This window comes from Eschrichtius robustus, chromosome 18 (genome assembly GCF_028021215.1).
Source record: "Eschrichtius robustus isolate mEscRob2 chromosome 18, mEscRob2.pri, whole genome shotgun sequence".
Lineage (NCBI taxonomy): Eukaryota > Metazoa > Chordata > Mammalia > Artiodactyla > Eschrichtiidae > Eschrichtius > Eschrichtius robustus.
The window spans coordinates 67841436-67862760 of NC_090841.1; the positions used below are offsets into that span (position 1 = coordinate 67841436).

The 21325-nt window shown below is 42.0% G+C and overlaps 1 protein-coding gene across 1 annotated transcript in view; it reads left to right on the forward strand.

Annotated features, from left to right (window-relative positions):
• The first annotated feature begins 4819 nt into the window (after window positions 1–4819).
• The window catches only part of HS6ST3 (heparan sulfate 6-O-sulfotransferase 3), a 663851-nt gene continuing 647345 nt past the window's right edge, over window positions 4820–21325 (forward strand). The window contains exon 1 of the mRNA XM_068526745.1: window positions 4820–5633. Within this exon, the coding sequence (XP_068382846.1) occupies window positions 4924–5633 (710 nt within the window). The 5' untranslated portion in view covers window positions 4820–4923. The remainder of the gene's footprint in view (window positions 5634–21325) is intronic.

Sequence of the window (21325 nt, forward strand, 5' to 3'; positions counted from 1 at the left end):
GTAGGGGCTCAATAAATATCCTTGAAGTAAATGGATGAATCTTGTTTCCTGTTTCATCATTTATTTTTCCACCCTTGGAATGTAAGCTACACAAAGGCAGGGACCTTATTGGTCTTGTTTAATGCAGTATCCAAAGCACTCAGAAGAGCACCTGGTATACAGTAAGTGCTTAACAAGTTCTTGTTAAAGAAATAAGTGAATATCTACTATGAAAAGACTATTGCATCTGCTTACACAATACTGACTTAGTGAATACATTGTGCATACAGGGAGCATAGCTTCCATTCATCACTTTTAGGCGGCTATCAGTGGTGGATGAAGAGTATCATACAATAAAGCAAAGAATGAACTGTTCATATAAATAGAACTTTATGGGAAGCAGTATGTAGGATTATGGTTGCCCCGAAGTTACAATCACATAGTGAACTGGAATACATTCAGTAAATATCACCATTCTTTCTGCAATTTGCCCTGTCTATACAAACTCTTCTGCTTAACTTCCTCTGGAAAAAGAAAGCTACTGCTTTGCTGGTTATTTGCAAAACTGCTTACTCTGGCGGGCTTTTTTTTTTTTCTTTTGGTTTGTTTACAAAAATGAAAAAAAAGTCATTTCAGTGTATAAGAGCACTTTGTATCCTTGAGGGAGAGATTTACGCTGCCAATGACTTACACAAGCTAGTTTGTTTTTCATCTGTATTGAAGGGCATTCATATCCATATACTCCTGTGTGCAAATGTAGGGAATCCGAAACTATTCTCTGTGATTGTTTGGATTGTTCATCTCTCCAGGGTTTCCTCAACATTCTCAAAGGCAGTTTCTGGCACCAAAGGGAAAGTGGAGAAGTTGAGATGCAATTTCATCTCCCAACTGAACTTGATTAAATGGGGACTGTTCTAATCAAAAGTTTGAATCCTAGGGGAGTGCAATGTTGTTAATGCGTTTGAGAATATTTGAGAAGAACAGGGAGGAAGAGTACTAAAATTAAGGCAGAGAAGGAATCAGGCAAGAACGTGATTGTAGTACAGTTTATTAAGGCATAAAATTAGGTGAACAAATTGCTTCGCAGATAGTGTCAACCTCATCGCAAGACTGGCAAAGGAAGTGGAAGAAAGCTCTTTGAAAACATTATTTTTATTATTTTAATAATTTGTGTAGGAATCATAGTAGCTGCAATTAGCCAGAAACAATTGCCAGCTGGTGTCATTGTGGAGTAACCGTAGTAAGCTGAACGCAAACATGTTTTTCCTTTTAACCTGGAGAGCATTCAATTTTAGAAACTTTCTATTCATTTTCACCTGAATGTGAGGTCTGCCCTTGTAGATAAGGAAGCATGTTTATTGTGTGTGATTTAAGAGCTTTGATTAGGTTCACAGCAAGTTCCACAACTATAATAGGAAGAGCACACCTGAGGCAGACCGTTAACACAACCAAAGTTATGTATCATTAAAAAAACGAATATTTGGGTATATCCCTGAATTATCTACGTAATTGCTTGATTCTATGAATTGCTTTCCTTGTGTTTACCTCAGGGAAATTATGGCATTCCATTAGTTATTTTACTGAAAGCAGAAACAGATCTTCTGGGATAATGTTCTTTGAAAAAAGTTAAAAGTGCACTTGTTTATGGAAACATACATTTTGTTAGCAACATAGCTGTTATATTTGTTTGCTATAATATCTTCTCCTGAAATTCTCCTAAATAATTTAACAATGATATAATCATGTTAAGATTGTCATTGTCTTTCCCCTGTTTATCTGGAGAGTCACAGACTAGGTTCCAAAACAGCGCAGGATGTAGCAATTTCTCAGCTTTGCCTGTAAAGCCAGAGGGAGAGGGAAAATAATTTAATTGTTCTATTGCAATTCTGTGTCTCTTCCTGCCTCTTGACTCAAAGGATCTCAAGAGAGGAGAGCGGAAATTATGGGCTCTGTGTTGATGTTCATTGGATTTCTTAAATGGCAATCTGAATGTATTTCAGGGATGTAAGTGGTTTCTAACTGTCTCTGCTTTCACCTAGTTTTCCTTGGTTAAGTTTCCTCATCTTTGAAATGGGATATTATTCAGTTGGCCTTCTGTATCCCAGGTTCTGCATCCACAGATTCAACCAAGGACAGAAAACATTTGAAAAAAATTTCCGGAAAGTTCCAAAAAGCAAAACTTGAATTTTCTGTGTGCCAGCAACTATTTACCTAGCATTTACAGTGTATTAGGTTTTATAAGTAATCTAGAGCGATTTAAAGGTATATGGGAAGATGTGCATAGGCTACATGCAACTACTACATCATTTTATATAAAGGACTTGAGCATCCCAGGATTTGGGAGAGGGATCTTAAAACCAGTCCCTTTCCCCCCAGCCATAAAAAGGGAGGACTGTACTTCTCTTATCTCCTTAGAGTGTTGTTCTGAGGAGCAAATGAGATAATGGCTAGGAAAGTGCTTTCCACTATACAAATTACCGCCAGTACTCAGGTTATACATTTGGGTAGCTAATGAGGTTGTATTTATCCATTTGATATCAAGTGATTTTATAGAAAACAAGAAACTTCTCAAATAAAGTAATACAAAAAGGTATAATAGATTTTTACTTTGCTAAAGCAAAGGCATATTTAAAAAAATAAGGAACACCATTAACTAGATGCATTCAGGAAATAATTGTTGGATTTTATTGGATTTTGTTCTATCACAGTTTCCTGCTTTGGAGAGTAATGTGATGCCATTAATAGGATTTTAAACTTTAAGTGAGAAAAAGAGAAATAGAATCAAGTAAGCTTTAAAGAAACTGATTTATCTTACCCAACACCTTTCTTACTAATATAGTCTCATACAGTTTCAGGAAGGACACAGTGGTTGTTTACAGAGTTGAAAAGAGGAAAGGAAGCAGAGGAGGGACGTTTTCTTAGAAGAATCCAACCTGCCTAGAACAATAAAAATAACTTCCTTTGGGCAAGCGTTAGCATCCTTGAAAGAAATCTGGATCTTAACTAATGGCTGTGAAGGGGACAGTCTGACAAATGAAATAAATCAGCACGTTGATTGATTGATTGATTGATTACAGAGACAAATACCGCATAGATCCAGAAAGAGGCCAGGTGGGAAGGCTGGATGCTACGAAGACTGGGATGTTGGGTGTGGGAAACTAGGACTGGCCGGGTACCCAGGAGGGACATGTTGACCTGAGTCAGGGAATCAAACTGCACTGTGTCCACCTTCAATACACTGCCACTCTCAACCTGGATCAAGCAAGTCCAGGAATTGTGGAGGTGTAGTTACTCCAATATTTTACTCCATTCATTATCTGAAGAAGAGAAACTGTTGTTAAAGATTTGTTTCTCAGAAAAATGCAAAATTTAGATGTTTGAAAAATAAAGTTAAAATCTGCACATGATCAAGAGCTTTTTAGCTTGTGAAATACAGGTAAGTAGAGGTCTTATCGTCCGCAATGGGGCGGGGAGAGGGGGTGAATCTCGCACATCTAGGAGCTCAGTGTGTGTTAGTAGGATGAATTTTACGAGGTGACCCCTAAACTCCTCCTCTGATCTAAGTGCTGCATGGTTGTGGGCTGGACTTATCTGGTACTGGAAGAAACGAAGTGTGCATTGAATACAGAGCCTGATAGACAGTGGGCGCCTCATGGACAATTGATGAATGGATGCCGGTTGAATAAAGTTGTAGAGTTGAACACACCAAGTCTGTACGTGCGGAAGGACCAGAATAAAACTTGAGCACCAGTTACAACGTCTTGTGTCGAGATTAAAAGCAGTGTAGAGCCAACATCCCCTGCCGGCGAGGGACCGGCCAACTCCTGCAAAGTCCTGCCTAGGTGAGTCTGCCCAGCAGTGGGCAGGTGTTATCCTTGCAGACAGACTGGCCAGATTTCTGTCCACTCTCAGATTGAGAAAGCTGCGGATTTGGAGGTCTCGGATCAGCGCCAGCGACGATCTCCTCGGATCCTCTCCTCGCTCCGCCTTTGCCTTTCTCCCGAATCTCTCCTGGCTCTAGGCTGAAGACATTCCCACCCCCAGTTGCCTGCTCCGAGCCCCGCGGAGCCGCGGACTCCTCCCCTGGAAACTCTTCGGGGGCTGGGGAAGGCTTTGGCGCATGCTCCGTACCTAGGGCAGGTTTTCGCTCCGGGGAGCAGGGCTCCTGTCTCACCGGCTGGCGGGTTGTGGCGGCGCCAGCCAGTGAGTGCGAGTGTGTCTGCGTGCCCGCGCCTGGGCGGACCGACCCGGAGCAGCAGTGCGCCTCGCCCGGGGAGGCGGCTTCGCGCCGGCGCCTCGTCCGCAGCCGCTGCGGGGCGGGGCGGGGCGGGGCGGAGCAGGGCGGCGGGGAGCTCCTCTGGTAACTTGCGGCGGGCGCCGTCCGTCCTCGCGGCTCCGGCGCCTCGAGACCTGAGGGCAAAGGCGCCGGGCGCGCGTGCGGGGCGCAGGGCCCGCGTGCGGCCGGGCCGCGCCTTCGCCCTTGGCCGGAGTCCTAGGAGAGCCTCATGCAGCCCCCGAGCTCGCGGCCGCAGCTGCCCGGCTGCCCGGCTGCCCCGGGGCAGGTCCAGGACCCGAGCCGCGCTCTGCAGCGCCTGAGCGCCGGCGGCGGGGTGCCCCGCGCCGCCTGAAAGCGCGCGCCGCGCCCGGGCGGGAGCAGGGAGCCGGCGGAGACGGGCGCCCCCGGGAGCGCAGGGCGCCCCACGCCGCAGCCGCCGCCGCCGCGCGCGCCGGCGCCCGCCTCGCCGCTAGACTCGCAGGCCCGGCTCTGTCAGCCCCGGAGCGCCGGTGTGCCGCGGGGCCGCCAGCCAGCCGCACGCCTCGGCGTCAGGGGCATGGAGGAGCGGCGGGCTCGGAGCCGCGCCCCGGAGTCCCCGAAACTTCCGAGCGGGAGCCCGACAGCGTCGCTGCCGCCGCCGCTTAGCCTGCCGGCCTGAGAGCGGGACCATGGATGAAAGGTTCAACAAGTGGCTGCTGACGCCGGTGCTCACTCTTCTCTTCGTGGTCATCATGTACCAGTACGTGTCCCCCTCCTGCACCAGCTCCTGCGCCAACTTCGGGGAGCAGCCCCGCGCCGGGGAGGCCGGCCAGCCTGCCGCCCCGGGTCCCGCCCGCCCGGCACAGGCGCCGCTCGAGGACTGGGAGCGACGGCCCCAGCTGCCCCCGCCACCCCGGGGGCCGCCCGAGGGGCCTCGGGGGGCCGCGGCGCCGGAGGACGAGGACGAGGAGCCGGGGGACCCGGAGGAGGAGGAGGAGGCGGAGGAGGAGGAAGAAGAGCCGGACCCCGAGGCCCCCGAGAACGGATCCTTGCCCCGGTTCGTGCCGCGCTTCAACTTCACCCTGAAGGACCTGACCCGCTTCGTGGATTTCAACATCAAGGGGCGCGACGTGATCGTGTTCCTGCACATCCAGAAGACCGGGGGCACCACGTTCGGGCGGCACCTGGTGAAGAACATCCGGCTGGAGCAGCCGTGCAGCTGCAAAGCCGGCCAGAAGAAGTGCACCTGCCACCGGCCCGGCAAGAAGGAGACGTGGCTCTTCTCCCGCTTCTCCACCGGCTGGAGCTGCGGGCTGCACGCCGACTGGACGGAACTCACCAACTGTGTGCCGGCCATCATGGAGAAGAAGGACTTTCCCCGCAACCACAGCCATACCAGGTACTGTCCCCTGCCGCGTCTCGCTTCCTGCCAACTGCCACCCCCCTCCCAGCTCCCCACACCCCCCAAGTCCCGACCCCGGTGGCCCCGCGCTCACTGGGCGGCGTGCTGCTGGTTCCCCAGCATCTTCCAGCGGTTCGGCCAGAGGCTCTAGGAGAGGGATAAGGAAGCTTTGGATAGTGCCCTGGCCTTGAACTCGCTCCCCCCCTCACCCCCATCGATTCCCGTCCCCCCTCCCCCAAAGGTGATGGGAGCCATCGTCGTGTGTGTGTCCTTCCTTTTGCCTAGCATGGTGTGGCCGGCCTCCCTCCCAGCCGATGCTCGGAGAACCGTGGAATGGCCAGGAGGCCTGGGTTAGACTAGCGAGGTCGAATCCTGTACCTAAGTGCTGTGAGTGGAAACTCAAAGCCGGTAGAAGGCAGGGGGAGCTGGAGGTAGAGAGGCAGGGCAGGAGTTTTCCAGGCATGGGGAAGCCGGAGACGAGTCTAGTGGCTCTTGGGTGGCTGTTCTCCAGCTCAGGAAACAGTCCTCTTGATGCCACTTTGAAGACACACGTTCAAATTCCTGCTCTACCTCGATAACCCTAATTCTGGAGATGGGCTTTGTTGCTGAGCAATGCCAGGGTTTGGACTCATGCTGTTCTCAGCAAGATTTCCACTCTCCCCCAGGCCTATCCATCAACTCATTCTGAAAGTATGTGTTAAATGCCTACTGTGTGCCTGGCAGTGTGGTAAATGTTAGGTGGATTCAAAGATTTAATAAGTAAAATCCCTTCCTTTCCGGATAGACTAGCTTCCTCTCCCACCCCCATCCACACCCACTTTTAAATAGTAATGCTGCTGAGAATTAGGAAAGTTTGAAATCTTAATAGCCAATGAAACTGCATACCTTATTAACATCCTCTGAGAGAGGCCTGGGCTTAAGAATTTTGGTTGAATGTTCTTTCTGCCCGTTGCAATTTGAAGATTAATCTGACATGCTTGCTCAAGGGACTAAAATATTAAAAGCTTGGAATACTAGTTTATTGAGGTTTGTGTCTCAAAGGTTTCAAACAATTTGGTGCAAGGAAATAGGACTTTAAAAACTCAAGCTCAGTATGTTGATATCAGATAGCTTTTGCACCTGACGTTATGGAAAAGCTTCATTTACTGGAAGCTACCCAGATTCTGGAATTCACCACCACTGAAGCATCTAATTCTACTTCATTTCTCCAAGAATGAGCAAAATTTCATTATGGGATTTTTTACTCTGGCAGTTTTTCAAATACTTTCTCTCCTCCCTGCTCCTTTCCCTGTTTAATGGAAATTGCTTAGAATAAGAAACTGGTTGGACTTGGAATGAAAGCATTAGGCTCCTTTCTTAGTATGTTTTAAGGACCTTTTACTTTTAAAGATTTCTAATTGGGTAGTGTTTTAGATCCCGCCCTTCTATTTTAGCTTAAAACAATTTTTCAGTTGATAATTACTTACAAACTTTCTACCAAAAGACATTATTTCATGAGAGTCTCTGCTACATTTCACCCCAAATTGTACTTTTTGTATTTACACCTTTATGTATTAATTCCTGAATGACCCCAAAGAGTTTACTAGTCTGATTCCCAGCTTCCATTTCACTTAAACTAGAGACTGACTATCACATAGAAACATCTAGTGATTCTTCAGTAGGGATTGGCATTATTTTCTATCAATGTATATAAAACTGTTAGTGAATAGATGAAGATTTTAGAGGAATTAGTGATTATGGAATCTAAAAATAATTGGATTTTTGCTAAGTGATGAAGTGCTGCTGCTGCTATAGACCCTGTGCAGATTACAGCAGTGAGGTCTTCTATAGAAAATACTCAATATCTCTCTACTGTGTGATGTAGGAAAATGCCACCTTGGCTATTTGAACATATGGTTTCTATTGCACAGTCAAGTGCTTTTCTTTGTTTAGTGATGGACTCATTTCTCTCAGAATCAGAAGTTATCAGATAATCACCTGCACTGGTTTGCTTTTTAAAAATTTTTAAAAATTTTGTGGTAGTATTTTTTTTGGTACCATTTTTTATAATCCTTCCTCCTCTTCATCCTCACCCTCTCTTTCTTTCCTGGAATTCTCAATTACTTTTCTTCTCTGGATACTTTAGGAAGGAATAGCTGTGGTTTATGCGAAGTGCCCTGCATCAAAAGCGATAGGGAAAAAGTTGAAGAGATGTTCAGCTGCATCTTCTTCACAGAGAAGATTGAATTAGTTGTCTGTCATGAGAATGTCTGTGTACAGCATTCTACAGTCAACTAGATTAGCTTGGATAGTGGAGGGTCCATTTCCACAATGCAAAATGGCAGATAATCTATTGCTACGTAATGGGAGCAAGGTTCTACTTCAAATAGGGCTGACTCTGAGCAAAATCAAGAAGTAGATCATGTTGACTTTGGTGCCCTAGTCTCTTGGCTTTTGGTTCCCCCAATGTCCCCTCCTTCCCCACTTCTCACAGGGATCAGTGTCCTTGTGGGTCATGTTACACGTAAGAGCAAGGATTATCGAGTCAGATGGACGTGGCTCTTGTGCTTACTAGCTGTGTAAGTTAGTAAGTTGCTCTTTCTGAGCCTCAGATTCTTCATCTTTAAATATGGATCATATTGGTACTTTCCTCTTAGAGGTGTTATGAGAATTAAATGAGCAAATGCATGTAAAATACTTGGTATAGTATCTGTGCATAGTATAATATGCTGGTACACAGCACTCAATACTTACTATGCAGGTATATAGTAATACTTAAATATTAGTTGCTAATTGTAATAGCAGTATTTCCCCTAATCAAGGCCTTCTTTCACGAAAGGATGTGAGGTCAATTCCTTAGAGCAGCTCAGTGTAAATGGGTCACCTTAATTCGTAGAGATGCCATTTTATGATTATTTGTATGGAGACAGAATTCTAAGTTCAAAACATTAAGCAATAAATTGAAAATTATGGATGGCCATTTGGGCATCAGTCATTGCAGAGGACAGGATGGGAGACAGGGGTGGGAGGACACAATATAATTGAGTATACACTCTGTTGGTGACAAGAAAAACTGGTTGGAATGGTGAGAGAGGAGTTGGGAACATCTAGGACCAAAGGCAGAAGCAGGGAGCCAACTCTGGAAGGAGATTTGTGGTAGAGTGGAAGGAACTGTCATATGGGTTATAAGGGGCCAGGAAGGGGCAAGGCTCTGGGACTGGCAGTTTGGATCCAGTGCAGAGGGCATTTCTGACCACAGAAACTGGTTAGAATAAGATAGGAAGCCAAGAGGAAGACGGCTTATCTGAATGACCTCTTTTATCATATTAGTGATGATTTCTTCCCATTCTTTTTCTTTCTTTTCTCTATTATTCATTTGGTAGGATATGCTTTCTCATTATCTTCATACTTCCTTCATTATTGCAGTATGTTTCCCCTTTTTGTCTGCATACCCGGATCTTTGGAAGACTCTTCTTTACCATTGTTGAGTGTGGATAAAATCATAGCATTTTATGGCTAAAAAAGACTGAAGAGATAATCTAGTTCCATAATTTATATGGCAAATGGGTTATCTAATACTAAGGAGGTGAAATATGTCTAAAGTTTCCCCAGGGAACTCGTGTCTTCATTTTGATAATTTATATTCAATGTTTTGCCTACTGTTTCTTCTGTTCACTATGACAACTATAGTGGAGAGTGTTTAAGCACCTATAGTGGAGAGTGTTTTAAGCACCGACTGTGTGCACCTACTGTGTGATAGGTCTAGGAATACAGTTTTGAACAAATAGTGTCAGCCCTATGAGCTTGGGCCATTAGGCAAGATGGACCTTGATCTTCCTCAATAAGTATCTCTCTCATTCTTAGAATGATGGAAAGAGATTCCATCCATACCTTTTGTAGGGTAGGATGGCAATTGTTTTCTTTTATGACCTCATTCTATTGGTCCTGTTAGAGTGCTTGGAACCTTATGAACATTGTATTAGATAGGACCCTCTGTGTTGCAGATGATACAAACCTGACTCAAGCTCAATTCAGGCAGAGGGGAATTATTGACTTAATAACCAGAACACAGGAAAGATAGGGATAGAGTTGGTTTTAAGAATGCTTGGAACTGGAGATTTGGGAACTTTCTCTCCACACCCCTTTTCATATTGAACTCATTATATCAAATTGGCTTATTCCATGAAATGAGTAAATGGCTATCAAATCTAATAGCTCTACCAGCTAAGAGGAAAGCAGGCCTTCTCTGAGTTCCAATTTAAAACCTTGGGGAATGACTCAGATTAGTCCAGCTTGGAACTTGTGACTATTCTTTCAGCCAATCAATGTGACCAGAGAAATGAGGGTCTCTGACCCACTTTGTATCACAGAACCATCCCATCAGTAGTGTGTGTGTGTGTGTGTGTGTGTGTGTGTGTATCACAAGAAGGAGAGCTAGCATACAGCTTCTGGAAGACCACTGGGTTCTGGATAGTTCTTGTAATTGTGTCAATTATAGTTGTAAATAAGCCTTCAGATCTCTTTTAAAAACCTTTTAAGAAAAATTTTGAGTCAAGCTACCACTCCAGTTTATTCGCAGCATCTGGAAATCATGTCATATGAGGAGTAATTGAAGGAGCTGGTAATATTTAATATGGAGATGGGAAAAATAGGAGAGTCATAAAAATTGCTTTCAAATACTCAAAGAAGGAAGATGTGGAAGGTGCAGGAGATTTGTTCTGTATTTCTCCAAAGGATAGAATTAGGACAAGTAGGATAGAAGTGATGGGATAAGGATTTCAACTCAGAGTAAGAAAGAATTTCTTAAAATTTATAACTGTCTACAATGAGAATGAACTCTTTTGTGAAGTGGCGTGCTCCCCAGCAGTAAACATTTTAGATGTAGCTAATTAACCACAGATGTTGTAGAAGGAATTTCTTCCTGGGGGAGGGCTTAGCCTGTGTGGCCTTTTATTTTAAGGTTCTGTGTTCTAATCTAAGCTGAGTTCACAGTATCTTTCTTCTCCTCTTTCTTGCCCTGTACAGAGAAAACAAAACAACCTCCACCACACACACACAAAAGGATTATAAATGAACTAGTTAATTCTCAAAGATTTGTAAGCATTTCTACCAAGGAAACTTTTAGTATAGCACAGTCTGATGGTATAGACTATTTTACACATTCAAGGCCAACAGCAATAAATAGGTCCTGTATACTAGAATGTCTGCTTCTTCATAATAAGTATAAAAAGGTAAGGTGAGAAAATATAACAAAACTTGCCGCAAAAAAGCCATAACCACTTTGGAACACCATCTGGTTATTGCTTTTCCTTTAGACAGCAGGCTAAAATATATAAGGAGGCTGCAGAGCTCTGTTTCAAGGCTATCTAGAATATTATGGCCCATACTGCTTTCTAAGGGATAATCTTTTTGATGTCTCTTCTAATTAGAAATGTGGAGCTGCAAAGAAGGTTAATTTTCACCATCAGGTTTGTGTGCAGTATAAAACCAAGGAGATAAGAGATTATTCTGTCTATATGCCATATCCACTTATATGTTCATTACAGGGTCTCTTAAAGTATTGCTTCTGGTTCAAACCACTGATATTTGCTATAAATCAGAAGGAGGTTGAACTAAACCCATTCAGGTTTTTTTTTTTTTTGAGTTGTGAAGATAAAACTGGAAGTGGTAAATGGTAAGAGATGATTTATTTTTCTGCATTTTTCTTGCTGGTTACCTTGGGATTTTTGAAAGAGTTGACTTCAGAGAAATATAAATGTTCATGTAATAATTGGAAGGCAGGTCAATTTAGCCACTAGCGATATGGATTTGCTTAATCTTAGACTCTTATTATTCCCCAAAGGTAATTATTATCGTCTCATTTTGACTAAGGACAATCAGAAGCTTATGCCATTTGAAAGTTATTTATGCTTGATAATGAATTAAACAGGTTTAATTGAGACTGGCAATTCCTAATGTGATTTTAAGAGTCATGAAATAAATTATTAGGCCAAGAAATAGGTTTAGTATGAAAACAAGTAAATGCGGAACCCAAATTAATATTTTGTAGTAATCAATTATCTTGTTTTTGAGTTTGTTAAATTATAGATATCATAGATAAGTCTCTGTTGATTTTAATTGGCTAATATAACTTTGTTTTAATTATAGCTAAGCATTTGACTGTGTGTTGGGAATTATTCTAAATACTTGTTGAACTTAGACAAGTGTTATTTGTTTATATCTTCCTCTAGCAAATACAGTTATTCAGTAAACATATGTAAAGTTCCCAGTACAGAGACTGACCTATAGATGTTCAGTCAATGTCGGCTAAAAATATGCTCTATGTTCTAGATTACCTTTCAAAAATATCGGCATAACTTGACAAGACTTTGGTTCTTTGAAAGATGGGATTATCAAACATTTGGTGTCATCCCTCTCTTTTGTCATGCAATTTCGAATTGTTAATAATTGCCTTTCATAATTAACAAGATGTCAACTCCCCTTGTTCGCTAGAAGAAGAGTCAAAGTATGTATCAAGCCCAAGGCTTATTAGAACATTCTAGGAGCTTTCTCCTCTTAGTATGCCACAGATCAGACATTCATTTGGGTACAAACAGATGTTCTTGCCTCTTGGGAAGGTTAATCTCATCATTCATTCTCACTTCACGGAAAAATCAGCCTAAACCAAGAGCGTGAGAACTCTGATGTAGGATGGGAGGATGAGAAAAGTACCAATAACGTAGACTCTGGATTATTACTGGTCAAAGCCCGATGGTCGAGGCGGTTGTGGTTAAGGATTGTGATATTGGAGAGCAGTGGAAGGACCCTGAGTAAGGAAAAAAGTCCTCAACAGAAACTGGAGAAAATCAATGACAAATATATCAGCCCCTGAATATTCCTGAAAATCGTGCTGATGCCCAGTTTGTGAATGTGATTAGGGTCATGTTTACGGCATGGGCTGTGAAGTCAAGGTAGCTCGATTTTAATCCAGTTCAACCACTTGCTGTCACATAACCCTGAATAAGTCAGTTACCTGCACTGTACTTCAGTTTCCTTCTCTGGAAAATGGGAGGAATAATAGTACTATCTCATGGTGAGCGCTGAGAATGCATGTGACACTCTTCAAACAGAGCCTGACACAGACAAAGTCACTATTTTAATTCTCTCATGGGAGTCGTCTTACACATCTGCGTTGTTTTGTGTGAAACTAAAATGATATGTAAACCTGTACTGCCCTCTTTGAATCTGGAACTTTTCATCCTGAACAATGCAAAAATGAACGTGCAAGGTGTGATGCAAAAGAAAAGCCATAAATGATAAAAGTAAATGTTAATTCTCGGGATACCATGGGCACTCAATGGGCACTTAATTAATGCTGTGAATAGAAACTTGCGTTCTTTCTTTTCTTCAGCATGTCATTTTATTTTTTATGGGATGTTAATGAAACAGCAACAAAAATGTTTAAACACATACAATTAAATTCATAAATGAAGCAATCCTGCAGTGAAATTGGATTAGTCGCCTGTGGGCACATAAATATTTGTAGTTCATTGCTATTATTAATATAGTACCGTGCTTTATTGGTAAGTACTGGGTCATTTATTGTCAGACGCTTGCATTTAACACCATATGTTCACTGCTGCCCCTGCATTCTAGTTTTTTTTATAAACATAAGAGGGTAGAAAAGCTAAGCACCCTGATGTCCTCCATATTTATTTATTATATTTTACAGAGTATTTCTTTCAAAGAATTCAAGGTTATGGATGTATGACTGTAAACCTAGACGATAGCTTCTGTATTTTGTGGACTCTAATTAGGAACTTGTAGAATTGTATAGATTTACTTAAAAAAATGAAAACATAGACCCAGAAGGAAAAGTAAACATGACTTTAAATATAGGTACGTGGTAACGTGGCCTGTGTGTGGAAATCTGCAGGTAGGATCCATATAACACAGTAAAGAACAAGGTGACATGTCAAGGAAGAGAGAACAGACAGTGATAATGCAGAGAGTAAATTAGAAGGATGTTACGGAGGAGGGAGAGGAGAAGGACAAAAGTAGTCAAGGTGAAGAATGAAATCCGTAAAGAACTGAATCAGAAAGACGGTGATATTGAGAGTTGAGGTCAGAAATGCATCTTGTATGCAATGGTTTGTCTCATTAGTACATTTATGGGACGTAATCACGTATCTAAGAGGCTATCTGATTCGCAGTGCTGGTGTATGTGAATGTGGCTGATGTTCTTTTATTTACTTATACATTATTCTTCTGTATCAGGTTGCTGTTTCAAACGTTAGTAGCTGTATTGTAGGTCCTGGCAGCAAACAGAGGTACCCTCTGGTGTTGCCAATGGACTAGTTACAGAGGTACGGACCGAGTAAGGGCACCGACATTGGACATGAGTTTCCTTACAACTAGTAACAAGGGAAGCAGTTAACCACCCTGGGCATGAAGTGGTGGAGTCAGGCAGGCAGTGTCAGTATCCCATGTCTGCAGGCACCTGACAGGAGCTACAGTCTTGGAGGTAGGAAGGGCTTCCCCAGAGGAGCTGTTTGTAGAAAGCAGCCACTGCCAGCAGTAAGGAGCTGAGGGGGGTGGGGGGAAGGAAATATCTTGACTCCTTTCTCCTCCCACCTGTCTGTCTCCTCCCACTGTCTTCCAGTGGCTGGAGTTACCTGGAAGCTAAAGGACAAGCGAGCTCCTCATTCCACATGCCTCACCAAGGCAGAGAAAGGTGGAGAATGGATTTGGGGTTGCAGGGGTAGAAGGGAGGAAAATGGAGAAGAACTTGCACAGTGACTTAAAATAGTTTGAAGTTTCTTCTAATTCATTTTGTGAGTGCCCAATTCAATTCTACATATGAGACTAAGAACAAATACCCTTTCTTTTAGTACCTGTACCACATATTTTCTGTATGGACCATTAGTCTCCACCCAAAGAATGGTGGATGCAGCAAAGGACACTCAGCAGTGGAGCCGTCACCATAACAAGGGACTTTTCACTGAGTAATAAAAATGATGCTAGATTTGGGTGTTTTGTCCCCGTAGTGCTCCAGAATTGACTGGTGATTGTGACACATTTGGACAGTTGGATCTGTATTATGATACAGAGTGGATAATATACATTTTATCAATATATCTGTGTGAGGTACTTTATAAATTTGAAGTTATATAACAATATTAGTTAAGACATGACAAAATAATTTGCAAAACTGGCTCTAGTTTGCAAAAGCATATTCACGAGATGAGATGCTTTCTGTTGCTTAGATTTTCTTCCAAGAACATTAAGCACATTAAAAATAATATTAATGTGGCTTTAAGTCACTGAAGGTAACAGGTGAAGGAAGAAAAAAATTATATCATACTTGAAACTATTCTAATGTTTTTAGTTTTAATTTTAAAGGACTTTTGAAGCACTATTTCCATCTTTATTTGGGGGGAGATAGGATGTGCTTGAAAGTATATATTCATGCAACTCTGTATAAAACATTATGAACCTGGAATCTCCTAATATTAGATACTGAAAAATAGTTAAGTGAAGTTGGTATCTGAGAAAACTCCGATAGAAAAGATAAGAAAAGAACCATCGATTCACTGCTTTAATTTCTAGAGTCAAAACGCCATGAGCAAGACGCTATTCAACATATGAATGACAAAACCAATTTTCAGTGCAATGTCTGTACCTAGAACATCCATTGGGATTGGTGCACATGTGTTAAATTCGTTTCTCCCATCTGTAGGAGGGGATTTTGAGTTGCTGGGAACACCGTCATCCATGAAGAACACACCAACCTCCATCCTCGTTCACAGCCCTTCTTATGCACAATACTTTTTTGTTGTTCTCTGGGACAGCATTTTGTGACAAGGTTAAAGTCAGCAATAGTGTGTAAACAGGAAGATCATCTTCAGGCCCTTACCTCCGTATGAAAGTTACTTGCTGTGAGAAAATGGCCTTAGGGAATTGTTTTCTGCTGGCTATGAAAGTTATGAACAATAAGGAACCTGCACTCTGTTCACCTGGATTTAAGTCCAGTTAACTTAAAGGTTCTGGGAGAGGTTTCAGAGAACGTTTTCTTTCCCATGTGGCTTCAGCGAATTTGTCATTGTGCCTTTCATATAAGCCATGAAAGAGGTGGATTAATGGATTGTTCTATTTCTAATATTTCTATTTATAAGCATTTCTATCAATACTTCTCTTGATAAATAACTGTTAAAAGTATTGTGTATAAAAACGTTGGGCAACACAAAGGAACTTAGCTACATTGGAAGTGTCACATTTATTACCTGATGCATTTTTAGTCTAAAAATATTTGTCAACTATCCTGGTCCATTCTTTGTCTTTTAAATTCAGACTTAAGCCTACAATACACCACGGTAGATAAATTCCTTTGCTTTGAAAGTTTTATTTTCCTAGTTCCTTATGGGTGCTGTAAAGAATAATTAATGTAATGAAAAAATCAATATCGTGTATAAATTATTTAGGCTTTACTATCATTGTAATTTTCTCTTCAACACTTATTGATCAGCAACAATTCATTTGTTAATTTCTTCCTAATAAGATATTCATTGTATTAGGCCTGTAGTAGTGCTGTCCCTGCACTTTCACAAATAAGTCATGAATTGCTAATGATACATGGGACAAGTTAACCTGCTCGTGAGTGCTGTGAGATGGAAAACAGGCAAGGGCAGTCATTTGAGATGCTGTCCTATAGAAACCCTGTGTAGCCAGACACCTGCTGATACCTAAACGAGCAGACTCTTGCAGAATATTAATTTGTACTTCAAAACTTAATGTGAACCTATTTTTCCAGGTAAAAAATGGTCTTAGCATTGGCTGATACTGTCTCAACAGCATTTTCTAGATTCAGTAAAGCATAGAGGCAAAGAACCTAAGTTCTGAAACCCAACTTTGGGTTTAAGTCCTGACTCTACCATGTATTGCTATGTGACCTCGCACACATTGCGTGCATTCTCCAAGGTCTCAGTTCTCGATCTGTAAAATGGTGATAAAACATTCCTATCTGGTGTTAGTGTGGGTTTGCAACCTTGGGGACTTCCCCGGTGAAATCTGAAGGTGGCTCCGTACACAGAGGGCAGGGAGGGACGGAAGAAAGACGCAGATCAGTCCAAGTGGGTAGGTGGCAGGTGTAATAAACAAGGGAACTTACACGTGAAGGTAGACCTCTGCACCCACCTGCTAGAATCTTAGGAGTTTATATAGAGGTTTTAACGAGGTTCAGGCATGTAGGCTGTCCAGATGGTCTCAACAGCACTCTATTCTCTCAAGGCTACGTTCTTGAAACAGCTTCTAGTGTGGGAATGGTAGATGGAGCATTCATTCCAAGGACAGGGGAGTGGGGCAGGAGCCTCCGATTGCCTGAGTCCGCTTTTGGGTCAGCCAGCTGTTGCATCCTTTAGATGACCTCCTCCAAGGATTAGCGATGAAGATCATATGAGTTAATGCACACAAACAATTACGTGTGCATATGTTTCTTTTTTAATTCAATTTTAACTCCCTCCACGATTCTCTTGTTTGGGGGAATATAATAGTGCTCTGAATGTGTTGGTTATTAAATGCCATTTTGACTGTTGTCCATTGGATTACTTTAGGGGAGTGGAAAACATCTGAGACCTTTTGGAAACCCTAAGAGATTCAAGTCCAAGAAATCAAACTGCCAAAATTCATGGCAAAGAGAACATTTGCATCAGTGAATTTGGACCAGGAAGGCAGATTGGTATCCTGTAGAGAGCTTTAAAGTTCTGATCAAGCAACCAGGGTTTGAATCTAGGCTTCCTCATTGATTTGTTTACTTGTTTATTGTGTGGCTTTCCTGCCAAAATTTAAGTTTCCCGAAGATGGTGACTGTTTTGTTTCCTTCTGCATCCTCAGTGCCTAGAATAGTACCTGGTACATAATGGCTGTCAAATAAATGAATAAATGAAAGCAAGCATAAATAAATTTACAAATTTATTGGACAATTTGGATAAGAATATATGTCCTATCTCTTTTTTTAGAGTTGTGAATTAAGGAAATGACTATGAAGGCACTTCGTAAAGTATAAAGTACTATACAAATTTAAATTTACATTGACAGTGAGAATTCTTTTGACATAGAATGGAAAAGGAAGGGAAGTTGGATTTTGAAAGTGCGATGCATAGATAATTCACCTTTTATAGAGATCTTCAAAAATCGGGAATGACAAAGATGCAGTTGAAAAATATGCAGAATACACATTCAGCTCAACAACTTGTTAAAGTAATGAGCAGTTTCTTTTAGAACAGGACATAATATATCTCAAAAGACTTGTCAAAATGTATAAGTCTTTTCCTTAGACCATCAGGAGACCTTTTTCTCCAGGGATTTGGCGCAGATCAAGGTACGAAAGTTTTCTTTCTTTTCCGTTGCTTTACCCTTTTGGGAAAGTTATCCAGGAGTTAATATTTTAAATTTTGTATTCATACTTTTTCCTTATTTTCATGTGATGGCTATAAATTATAGCTATCAGTTAATAATATGTCATGACAGTGAGCTCAGAATGTAACTCTTCTTCATTTGAGCTGATTTAGGATGTGATAGTCCACTGAGCTCTTCACTACGTAACTTGATTTTGCAGCTAATTATGAAAAAAGAATAGAGAATAAAATCTTCCTGAGTCTAGAGTTTGCATTATAATACATATCTGTTAGGAGAATACTTTTCCTTGGTAATGAGTTAGTTTTTATACATGAGGCAATGCCTGGCCACTTCCAGGAGGATATATACATAAGCATGGGCAGAGACCTAGAAGCACACGTAGCTCCTGGGCTGGGGTGGAGTCTTGGAATAAGACTTTCCATTCAGTAAACCTGTGGACAACCATGAGAGGTGTGGTGACTGTGGTCGGAGTCCTCAGAGGAACTGAGGACGGCATTTTCATTTATTGAACTCTTCTTAATCTTAACAGCAACCCTAGGAGACACAGAGAAGTATCTCCATTTTAAAGATGAAGAATCTGAATATATTTATTAGGATGCCATCGGCTGCATTTAGCAAAAACTCAGATTCAACTTGCCTTAATAAGACATTTAAAATCTCATAACAAGCCCAGAGGGAATTGGTTGATTCTGTCTTAGTAACATTTTCCAGATCCAGGTAAGCAAAAACATAAATCCTGAAGCCCAACTATAGGTTAAATCCCAACTCTACCATGTATTACTACGAGACTTTGCACAAATTGCTAAATTCTTCAGGTTTTTCATTGTGTAAAACAGTAATAAAAACATTCCTGCCAGGTATTAGTGATGAGGATCGTATGAGTTAATGCACACAGACATTTAGGAGAATAGCTGAAGCATAGTAAGCACCTATTAAATGTTAGCTATTGTTATTTTACTGAGGACCCAGGTGGTTTTACATCTTTACTCTGCCACCCTGAGCTTGCCGACTTGGGCCATAGGATGCCTCCCTCATGGTTGCAAGAAGGCTACAGCTACACAGGCAGAATTTCCTTGCCAAATGAACAGTGACTAGAGTGGAAAGGGTCACATTCCCATCTGGAAACCAATCACTGGCAATAGGAATGGACCCTCCAGGATTTGTCCCTGAATATGGGGATAGGATTGCCCTCCTGAGTCACATGTGGACAGCAGAACAAAATGGGGGCTCTCCCAGCAAGGGAAAGGAGGGATGGATGTTGGAGAGGCTACCTGTAGCGTCTCCATCCTGTCCTAGAAAGTCACATGCGATTAAATATTAAAGCTAGACTTCCAGCCCAGGTCTCACTTCCAAGTTCTAGCCTGTCGAGTATTCTAACCTATGTCTGCTAAAAGTGTTGCATTTCTATGATTGGTTCAAGAACTAGGATTATTTATTGATTTTTTTTTTCATTCTTTTGTTGGTTCACTCAACTTCAACATACATTTATTGAGTATCTACTATGTATCAATCACACTACAGTTTTAGGGAAATCAGAGGGAGAAGAAATAGTAATTATTGCTGACACATTTTGATTGCTTCCTCTGCTCTAGGCAAAGTGCTTTATGGATGTAGGTACCTGCATTAAGTAGGTACTACTGTCATCTCCATTGTCCAGTTGAGAAGATGAAGTTCAGGGATATTAAGTGACTTGTCCCTGGTTGCAGAACTAATCACTGGTGGAGCAGTCAGGTGTTTTAACCCAGGCGTATCTGATATTAGGACCATCTCTCTTATCCCTAGGTTGTGCTGATACTGTGTGTATTTGACAGCTGTCTGGGTAGGTAGTAAGAGTATCAGCAGGAGGAAGGCAGGACCAAGGTAGACCTAGGTGGGTTACTATTATAATAGCCTCGTTTTCTAGTTTTTGTATTTCATGCTTTGACATCTGGGGCCTTGCTGATGCTTGAGGGATTGCTCCTCCCAGGGTTAGCTAATTTTTTGCGACAGTAAATGAGCATGGCTGTGAGCATGCCTTCAAATGCAAACCAACCAATCCAGAGCCCATAAGTCCAACTATTTCCTTTTTCAAGCTCTTGTACTCCAGACCACTATCCCCCTTGCCCTAATCACCCCCAGGCCAGGTATCAGACAACTTGGGACAACCCCTATTCCCCAAAACCCACGGAAATTATTCAAACTAGCCAGTCCTGAACCCATTTACCCTGCTACACTTGTTCTTTCCTTCGGAATCCACAATAAAGGCTCTTGCCCACATTTCCCCCTTGCTTCCTCTGCCTCCTGAATGACCCTGCTGCTTCCCTGTGTGGCCCTGTGTGGCATGCTGTGCCTCCTATTTCTAGGTATCTGTGAGTATAAACAACTTCTTCACGACAGTCATTTCTGTGTCTGCTTGTCCTACCATACCTGATTAAACAAATCCCAGGTATCCTTAAAACAGTCACCAAGAATGGAACTCAAACATAGGACAATGAATCTAGTTAATCAGAAGCACAAAAGTGATAAAAAGTGGATTCTGAATCAGTGTAGAAACCAGTTGTCGGAGTACAGGTGCAAGGTCAAGTTGAGACGAGGTCCAGGATTAAACTAATCAGTGCCCGCACATCCATGGTCAGGATCATGGATTGGTTACAGAGATGGGAGCAAGTCTTCAAGCCAAATGGTTCTAAGCTATAGGAGGACATGGATGTAGGCAGAGGCAGGGAGAGAAGGGAAGGGTTGCAGAGCTGCAACACCAAGCAAAACCTGAGACAGACAATCCCTTATAATTTAAACAATGTTGTAAAAACATTGCCTGGTTGACAAGAGAGATATAACATATCTAATTTTAGTTTGAGGTCATGTTCTTTCTATAGCTAGGTAGCTTGATTGATTGGTTGATTCATGGTTATACATAGCCTAATACCAGGCACTGTAGAGGATGCAGATTGAGGAGAAGACTTGGTCCTGGCTCTCAAAGAGTGAAATCATAGTGTATGTAAGTCATAGATAAAATGAACTGGAAATATTTACATCACAGCATTTAAGTCAATTCATGGTATTATAATTAGAACTAGACATAGAAATTCTGAAGAAGGTGTGCTAAAAGAAAGAGTGTGACTGTTTGCAGGAGTGAAGAAGGCACAGAATAAAGAGTTTGAATTGGCTGAAGAGCTGAGTGATACTGGAATGGTTGAAGGGCAGTTTATGGAGAGCCCTGAATATATGCCAGACTGAGGAAATGATTTAGTATCAAATTTAGAATAACTTTAAATTCATAAACAGTGATGGTTTTACAAATATGTCTGTAAACTCTGATACTCTTCTCTTCGAGAGGT